This window comes from Populus nigra, chromosome 4 (genome assembly GCF_951802175.1).
Source record: "Populus nigra chromosome 4, ddPopNigr1.1, whole genome shotgun sequence".
Lineage (NCBI taxonomy): Eukaryota > Viridiplantae > Streptophyta > Magnoliopsida > Malpighiales > Salicaceae > Populus > Populus nigra.
Genome location: NC_084855.1, coordinates 7,568,902 through 7,578,152, shown reverse-complemented (window position 1 = coordinate 7,578,152; position 9,251 = coordinate 7,568,902). Strand labels below are relative to the sequence as shown.

The 9,251-nt window shown below is 36.5% G+C and overlaps 1 protein-coding gene across 1 annotated transcript; it reads left to right on the top strand.

The window, feature by feature from the left end:
• The first annotated feature begins 4,569 nt into the window (after nucleotides 1–4,569).
• Nucleotides 4,570–8,079, top strand: LOC133691477 (transcription factor bHLH145-like). Its single transcript, XM_062111994.1, has 4 exons — nucleotides 4,570–4,704; nucleotides 5,175–5,805; nucleotides 6,027–6,181; nucleotides 6,271–8,079. Exon 4 carries the CDS (start codon nucleotides 6,288–6,290, stop codon nucleotides 7,401–7,403), a length of 1,116 nt encoding a protein of 371 aa, XP_061967978.1. The 5' UTR covers nucleotides 4,570–4,704; nucleotides 5,175–5,805; nucleotides 6,027–6,181; nucleotides 6,271–6,287; the 3' UTR covers nucleotides 7,404–8,079.
• The last annotated feature ends 1,172 nt before the right edge of the window (nucleotides 8,080–9,251 follow it).

Below are 9,251 nucleotides of genomic sequence, written 5' to 3'. Positions count from 1 at the left end.
AAAGCCATTCTCCAATTCAAGAATGTCAAACACCATATCATTCCGCTACGAAAGAGGATTTCTTTGCCAATATTGCAGTATTTGAAGAGAAGAGAAGGTGGGAAGTTAACTTCAACATCACATCTATAAGATTGCGATGCTAAGGTCTCTATTTTCTTGTCATCAGAGGGATATGAATGTCCAACAACCACATCTAAATCATGTTCCATCGCATTGTATTGTGGTGCCCCATCAAAGCAAAGATATATACGTGTGCATATCTTAAAACTAGCCCATTAACCTTAATATATATCAAAACCTTAAGTTCTCCACTGTAGAAGGGAGAATATATAATCCCTTTCCATGAACATCAGCATAAAAACACTTAAAATTTGCCCATTATGTTTGGACCTTGCCATTGTCACCAAAAGCGTGCCCATTTCACGTGGTTGATGATGGAATTTCGAACAATTTTCAAACCCCACCAGCTTACTCAATTCACCCAATCTCTAGCCACTGAACTTAACTTCCAAACGCCACCTTAAAATAAGTTAGAGAGAGGGTTGACGCTTTCTAATGGGCCATTTCTTTTTGGTAAAATACGGCAACAAGTATAAAGTAGAATGGGATAAAAGTCTAAGATAGTGGGTGGTGCCAGGCATATAATATTTTGAGAGAAGGGGGCATGGATTCCCTCCATCTGGTTCTCCTTTGTGTATTGGTTGGTGGGAATTGTTAAAAGCACAACGTGTTTTATCTTTTTAGTGCGGGCTGGAGTGGTGGAGAGGGTATTGTTTTTTAGCTTTCCAAGCGTGGATGTTTTTGTTGGAGAATCCACAACCAGATGGCTCCATAGTTCCATGCCCCACGCTAGTCCCCCCACCATAAATCAAATTATATGTTAATGACCGCACTGTAAATTAATGCCAGTCAATGCTAGCCTGATAGGTGGCTCTCATCTTCATGCATCCGATCGGCTCGCTCAATACTCCCCCTCTGTTTTCTTATGATCAATACAAGTTCTCTGTGCCCAATAAACTAATTTTAGCCGCAGAAAAACACGGAAAATATTGTTGATTTGCCTAGATGAAAGCCACTGGTTTTTACTCTCATGTTCTAATTAAATCACCAAGCAACTTCAATTTTGATTGGATCTACGTGTCATGTATCACAGTGTTAATGCAAATGATCAATTATATGCCTCCACAGCGTTTGATCGTGCAGTGCAGACAAGTCCAGTTGTCGTGAATTATTAGAACTCGATAGAAACTGAATCAAACTGTGACGAAGAAAAAGAGTAAAGAAAAGAAAAGAAAAGGTAGAGGAGGGGTTTATTATCCTCGTCATCGATCCAGAACTTCTTAGAATATCAAAGATCCACTGGGAAGTGAATGTGCAACCCTGATGGCGAATGCTATGTGATGGTGCTTTACACAGAATCATCCATTTTATCTTCTCGGTGGGTGCTACTAGGCTTGAGCTTGCATCAGAACAAACCCATGTATGAAGGACCTTTTTTTTTAATTGGTTGCAAGTGGTCAATCCATCATTCCCGTGCCGTTGCTGGATGCTTGTTGGATAATCCGACATTACATTCAAGAAAGCAACAGCATTTAAAATCTTTAAATTATTAATTCGGTGATTAAACGAGAGTGATGATAAAAAGGGATCAGCACGTATACGATGATTAAATAAAGGTATAAAACACAAGACGTGCGGAGGAACCCTTAGCTTTACATCTCATCTTGTATTTGCATACGAAGCAGGTGGCTGGCTTAGTGCCGCCAAAAGGGTCGACCCGATGGGATTGAGAGGGGGTAGAGGAACTTGATTAAGCATGGTTATTGTTCCCTCCACTCCAAACAAGAGGGCGTGAGAGTATACATGTTATTATCCATTGTTTATTCTTGAGTTGTATATATTATTCTGGCGATGGATCTTCTTACCTGTTCATAAGATCTTCTTCAGGTGATTAAATCATGGGGGTATCTTTATATATATTATTCAGTGGGTGGTACCATACCCTGCTCGGCAGAGTGGACTCTCCTTTTCTTTTTCTCTTTTTTTTTTTCTCTACAATGGTCAGACAGACAAGGAAGGGAACATGTTCGTGGTTTCTTTTGTTAATTTTCTCGTCTCGGATTAGAGAACCGGTTAAACTGTACGTCGTGTGGGAATTATACTGTACATCTGTCCTTTCTGTAAGAGTGGCACTGGATAGATATCACAAATTAGCTGTCAGTGCCTATAAAGCTATATGCTATAACTAGCACTGGTACCCTCCTCCGTTTGAAAGTTTAAGCTGTAACCTCTCTTTTATTATTGCGAAAATGTTAAATTGATGAAACTTCTATGGAATTTTTAGATTAGTTTTTATATTTTTAATTTCAGTTTTTTTTTATGCCTTAGCATATTTAAAATCCGTTCTCGTTTTTTATTCAAGATTTCATCCATGTTTTGTATATAAGACTATTGACGTGAATTAAATACCCTCAGTTTTAATAATCTCTTACCCAGATGATTATTTTTTATTATTTTTATAGATTTGATTTTAAATTTTAAAAATAAAACAAAAAAAATTAAAATTTAATGTCATGATTTTAATTTTTCCATCCAGTTATTTTAATAGTTAATGGATTTAGTAACAAACTAGTATAGAATCAAGAGAAAAGCATATCAAAGAAGTTTTAATCAAAAGAAAACATAACAAATTCTTAAAAAATGTTGTTATATACCGTCTAAGATATCTGAATTTAAAATATGTATTTGGTATTGTGATGCTGTCATTTAAAATAATTTCTTTTCTTCAAAATACATGTACATCAAAACAATAAAAAATACTATTAATTTAATGTTTTTTTAAATAAAAAATACTTTAAAAATACTAAAATCTATTTAGGTTGCGGTGGAAGCTGTTTTTTATCAAAATTGAATTTTTTTAAAATTATTATTTTTTAATTTGCTAATGTTAAAAATAAAAATAAAAAATAAATAAATATTATTTTAATATATTAAAAATAATATTTAACAACAGAAGCAAGAGGAGCGGCTCTCTCCGACACGCGCAAAGTGAAAAAAATGGGGGATGGTAATAATAACTTGGCCCTGGAAATGAGAAATTCAATCGATTATAGTACTGCAATGGCTGGGCCAATCCATGGATGGCCATTTTGATGGCACCGGCACATCCATATATCACATCAATGAAAAGTATTATTGTACTTTATGGAGGGGCCGCTTACCATATAGTCCATTGGCGATTTTACCCTCCCTCTGATGTAAAGCTAAGGCAATTGATGGATAATAACTAGAGCTTATACTGTCAGGTGGAGTGTGAGTTTAAATATGATGCACCCAATGGCAAATGCTGATGAGTGGGACCCTTTATCATCTTGCCATGATCATGGTTTGAATGGTCAAGCACCGAAGATGCATGGATGCATTCTATTTTGTAATTACCTGATCACAAGCTTAGCTCTCTACTGGTCTTCACAGCCCACAAGTTTTAAAATCATTCTTTGTTGCAAAGGAGACTTTCGAATTTATTTTTTTTTAAAAACCTTTTTTGATAATAAATAGAAATGGTTATGTCAATTAAAATATAATTCAGTGGTTATACATCTCCAAGTAAAAAATGCCCTCCTTCATCAAAATAGGTAAGTTCCTTAGCTTGGACGGGACATTTAGTCCATGTCGTTATTTTTTGTTTTAGGAAAATATGTAGAGTAAAAATAAAAAAAGAAAATAAGGTTCATTGAACGGCAAAAATATCCTAAAACAATAACAAAAATTATCTATTCATATAAAAATTAAAGCAAATAAACCACTTTTATTCATTAAAAGAAAAAAAAACCATTTTCACACCATGGATATTTTAGGAAATACAATAATTTTATTAGCATCATGATAGTTGTTGTTTTTTTAAATTTTTTTCACTTGAAAATATATTAAAAAAATATTTTTGATATCAATACATGAAAAAGATATAAAAATATTAAAAAAAATTAAAACAATTTTTTTTAAATTTTAGATAAATAATATTTTGACCACAATGTCAAACGATCTAAAAAAACAACATCATTTATTGTTCAAGTTGAAAAAGTTATTTGAAATTGCATTCCAAACAACGTTTCTAAAAAAAATTAAAAAAGAAATTATTCAAAATATATTTTTTATGTTTTTGAATTATTTTGATGTGTTATTATTAAAAATAATTTTTTAAAAATAAAAAAATTATATTAATATATTTATAAAAAAAATTAAATAACAATATTTAAACACTTAAAGCACCACAAAGTAAGGAGTAAAAAACCATGGTCTGTAGTTGTGGACGGACACAACCAAACGTCATGATACTCCGCCCCGCAGGAGAGAGAGAGGGGGGAAGAGTAATCTTACGGTGCATCATGATTGTACACTAATACCTTGCGTGCACTCCTCACGCACGCACGCACGTATGAAAATGAAAACTCGCTTTTCTTTTTTGTTGTGTTTATTGTGTAGTGTTATTACTTTTATTATTCCCACTCACAGGGACAATTCCGTCAATTTATTTTCTATATAATCACTCCTTCCGTCCACTCTCAATATTTCCACTTTGACTAGACTCTCTCTCTCTGTCTCTCTCTGGAAAACAAAGCCTTCAGTCATTGCTGTGCGGCCTGCAGTTTTCGATCTGAGTTTCAAGTTGAAGAATTGAGCAGCTTAAAGTGCTTATTTTTCCCTGTAAGTTCTTTACCAATTCGCTGTTTGGGGGTTTGATATTATTTGATCGCTCGCACAAAATCGTCCGTTTTCTAAACGGGACTATGTTAACTTATCTGCAAATTGTCTGGCTAGAAATGGACTGTGCCGTGTTAACTGTTGGGTTCTAGTTGTCACTGAAGAAAGTGAGATCCTCATGTTAGTTTCTGATTTGCGAATCTGTTCTTTCTTGGATTTACTGTTCTTGCCTGCAGCTTTGATCAAGGAAGTTAATTTTTCCTAGCTATGCATTTTTCAGTTCAGTTGGTTTGGTTTGCTGAGAAATCTCAGGAAAATAAAATTAGAAAACATTGAAGTTCATCCTCTCATGCTGGATTTCCAATTTATTACACACAACCTTTCACGAGGTTCTTAGAGATAAAATATCTGATCTACAACCACTGTGTAAATCATTATGTATTTAGGATTCTGACATGGAAATCCTTTTGCAGGTTTGTAGAATTGGTATTGGTGAAGGAACAACCGTGGCGGTATTTCTGGGAGAGAAACAGTATGCGGTGGTTTCTGAGTCTTTCTATTGATGTGTATCGGAAAGTTATCTCATTGAACCTGTATTGTAAAGTGATCCTGTAAATTTCCTTCACTAGCATCGATTCTTAAGCTTTTTCGTCTTGTCACTTGTCTATTCTCGATGGGATCCACTTTCTTCGTCGTCGTTCCCTGTTACGTTCGCCAGATTAGCTGAATAGTAGCAAATCTTCCTTTTTCTCTCTGCTTCCTTTCTCTTTTTTGTTTCCTTGGTGAAAAGCCTGATTACCTTTTTTAATTTCTTGGCCGTGCTTGTCCCTCCAGTTACTTGTATTAGGTTTCCCTTTGTCGACAATTAATCTAGTTTTCTGTTGTTCAATTGATATTGTCCTGCTCCACGGATTTCAAGTACTTTGTTTGTTGTTCTCCGGAATCTCTGTTATCAATTAATTGAAGGGCTGGGAAGTAGTTATGGTGTGCCAAGCAGCGAGCCAAACAAATTTTCGGGCATTGAAACACGAAAATGGGATTGCTGGGTGTGCCACCATTATAGTTAGAGTTATAGCATGCTTTCAACCTCTCCAGGATTGCCAGGTCAGTGCAATTGAACTTTTTTTTGTTCGATTTTTTTTCCATGAGGAATTAGATTCCCACTTATTTGTGTACTTGTTTGTGCCATTCTTTGGCTTATTCTCCTCTCTCTGTTTTTTTTTTCATGTTTTAGATTCCTTGGTCTTCTCTTTCGTAGTTGATAACGGATGCAGGTTTTTGCTATGCTTTTACTCTACTAATTTTCTTTCTTTATTGTATTTCAGGCTGAATATTTCCGTCATTTGCTTAAACCTGTAACGTAGATTTACTTTTCCACTTTCGTTTTCAAGCTAAGCTGGATTGTTTTATTTTTTTCGTTATTACTGAACGAAGAAGCAAGTGAACAGTCACTTCTACTACTACAGAAATCCTTTTTCTGGTATGTTTTGCTGTGTCTGATTGCATTAACGCAGTTGTGAACTCTCCCAAGATTTCTTACAATGTGTAAAATCGTTTTTAATTTGACAGGTGATTGTTTTGGTTGAATGGGAGAAGATTGGGGACCTTTGTTTCCTCAGCAGCAATTTAATTGGCAATCACCCAATACGAATTACTTGGGTGCCTCATTTTCCTCTGGGCAGCAAAATAATCCTCCTTTGCTAATGGACCCTAATGTTAACATGATTTCTACAAATGGTCTGCCTGAATATCCATTTGCTGAGCTTCTGCGCTCGCAGGTTGGTCAGGAAAATGAACCGCGTGGGTGGTTTTATGGTTTGCCCCGCTTCCGACAGGCCTTCATGCCTCCTTTTCATTCTGTTCTTAAAGAGAAAAGGCCTCGTTTGGACACTGTTCTCAAAGAGAAATTTCCCATTGCCCCTCGTGAAATTAAGGACATCGTGCCTCAATCAGACTCTGGTCGCGCTCAGAAAAGATTCCTTGTTTTTGACCAGTCAGGCGATCAAACAACTTTGATCTTTAGTTCTGGAATTGGGACTCCAGCCCAGTGCTTGAAGTCTTGGATCCCAAAACCGACCATTGCTTTTGATTTGAACAAGGAAGTGACCGGGGCTAAAGAAAATCAAAGTTTTCATTTAGGGCCAATCTCAACTGATGAATTTGTTGAAGATGATGGGATCGAAATGCAAACTGATGTGCACGAGGACATTGAAGAACTGAATGCCTTGCTTTACTCAGATGATGATAGTGACTACACAGAGGATGAAGAAGTTACTAGCACGGGTCATTCCCCTAATACAATGACAGCTCACGACAAGCGAGATTGGTTTGATGGAAGCACAGAAGAGGTTGCGAGTTCTGATGGTTCAAATAAAAAGAGAAAACTGTTTGATGGAGGTTATATTGATGGTCCATCACTCATGGATACTGCCAGGTCTGTAAAACCCACTAGAGATTTTGAGTACGAGGATGATGCAGAATCGAGGTGTGACAATGGCACGAATTTGATGTCAGAGGAAATGGGTTCAGAATCAGTAAACAAGAGGATGAGAAAAGAGAGAATTCGTGAGACAGTGAGCATTCTACAGAACCTGATTCCAGGTGGAAAGGGCAAGGATGCAGTTATCGTTCTTGAAGAAGCTATTAAGTACTTGAAGTCGTTGAAGTTCGAGGCCAAAGCTTTAGGACTTGATGCTCCATGAGTATCGGTATTGTTGGCAGTAATGCTGGGCATTACTGCCAGGTGCTATCAGTTCTGTTATTAATTTGTTATTACTAGTGGTGTGTGCAGAATTAAGTCAGGTAAAAAATGATGTCGGCGTTGATTTGAACATGACAAACATCTCCCAGCTAAAGAGGTGGAAACTGGCAGAGGAAGGAAAGATTTGCAGTACTTCTCTTGCGTTCAATGTTCATTGTTCAACGTTCAATCATTCGAGTTGCAAATCAGCAAGCTTCGGACCATGAGAATATTCCTGTGGTCTCAAGAAAGAGGAATGGAAGTGCAGCGTAATATGTCTCAATAAAGGAGAGGGTGAATCATTAATCTGTGTATTAGGGTTAGAGAGCATCTCTCCTGTGTGAATGGGAAGACTAGTTCTAGAGGGGGTCCCCCAGAAAGAGAGGATGTACGCACGCTTCTTGGGCGTCTTGGGACCCATCTCTCACTTTCTTCCCTTTTTGTATTTTTATCAAAGTTTCATGTTTTGCCGGGTTATCTTTTTATGATGTGTAACGTGCACGAGTGAGGGCAACTTCATGTAGTGGCACCATTTCACCTATCCTTCCAAGTATTGTTTTTCTCAGTGTCTGCTGTTGTCTGTAATGGTATTGTAATTTGAATGTGAAAATCCATGACTGTTCAGTCTTTTTAGACAACTGCTTTAGTGATTATGGTGGCTTGGCTGGTTGGATGTGATTAAAATTTGCTTGGTTGTGTCGATGTCTTCATGCCTACGTACGTGTCGTCCCCATACTCAAGTTTATGATACGAGACAGTGATGTGTTAATGTGTGATTCCTTTTCTCCATGAAACAGTGCATGAATTTACGTCTTTGTGGGGATGATGGTGCTGCGAGGGACCACAGAGCTGCATTATTTAGGAGAGGAAGCACATGTGAGTTCCGGGCACGGGTGTGACCTGTTTTCCTGCTAGCTCTACAGTGAAACATGGAAAAGATATACGCAATAAAGGAGAGAGAGGTGTTTCGAGCCTTTTGACTCGTCTGAGGCCTCGAGCTGGGTTCTCGAGTACTGTGATATTTACGTGTAACTAGCAATACAGAGCATCTAAACCAGATGTAAGTTAGAGCAAGCATGAAAACATATCAGTCATTATTTTGGTTAAAAAAAAAAAAAAATTTCTTTTGCTTGATATTTATCCTGCCCAATTGAGTAGTTTCTTGCAGAGAGAATTTCTAACTTCAATTTTTTTGTTTCTTTCATGAAGAGAGTACATTTTTCTTTTTCAGTGATCAAACCCATCCATGGAGATGGATATTCTTGTTTGAGATTAAAAATAGATATTGCTATTTCAACGTTGCTGTATGTCTCGAGTGCTGCTATTCAAGTACAGACTCATTGGTGAATTGGAACTGAATGCTACTGGTGAAACCAAAAGGTGCAAGGTATTTAAACTAGATGCCTTTCGGCAATATCTTTAGTTCTTGAAATTCAATTGCTTGAGCTAGTGTCCAGTCACGTCCAACTTTTTTTTTAAAAAAAAAAAACAAAGAAAAGGATAAAGAGAGCCTGGTGTCACCTTTTTGTTTCCATGGCTTCCGAGAGTAGAATGAGTAAAAATATGCCCTCCCTTTATTCTTTTCTCTACCTTTTGAATGGTAGCTAGAAGATGCCAAGGAATACAGTGATAATTCAAAAATCTAGACTGAGGAAAAGAAAAACAATTTGCTTGGATATATAAATTGAAAAATAAAGGAAAACATTTTTATTACATGGTATGTAAATAAAATTTTGTCAAGTTTGGACGGAGAGAGCTTTTGCGTGTCAAAAAGAAAAATCAAAGATTTATTTTTTTCCTCTTTCCCCTT

What these genes read in the sequence shown, in the direction of transcription:
- LOC133691477 (XM_062111994.1), top strand. Translation starts at nt 6,288, where the DNA reads ATGGGAGAAGATTGGGGACCTTTGTTTCCTCAGCAGCAATTTAATTGG.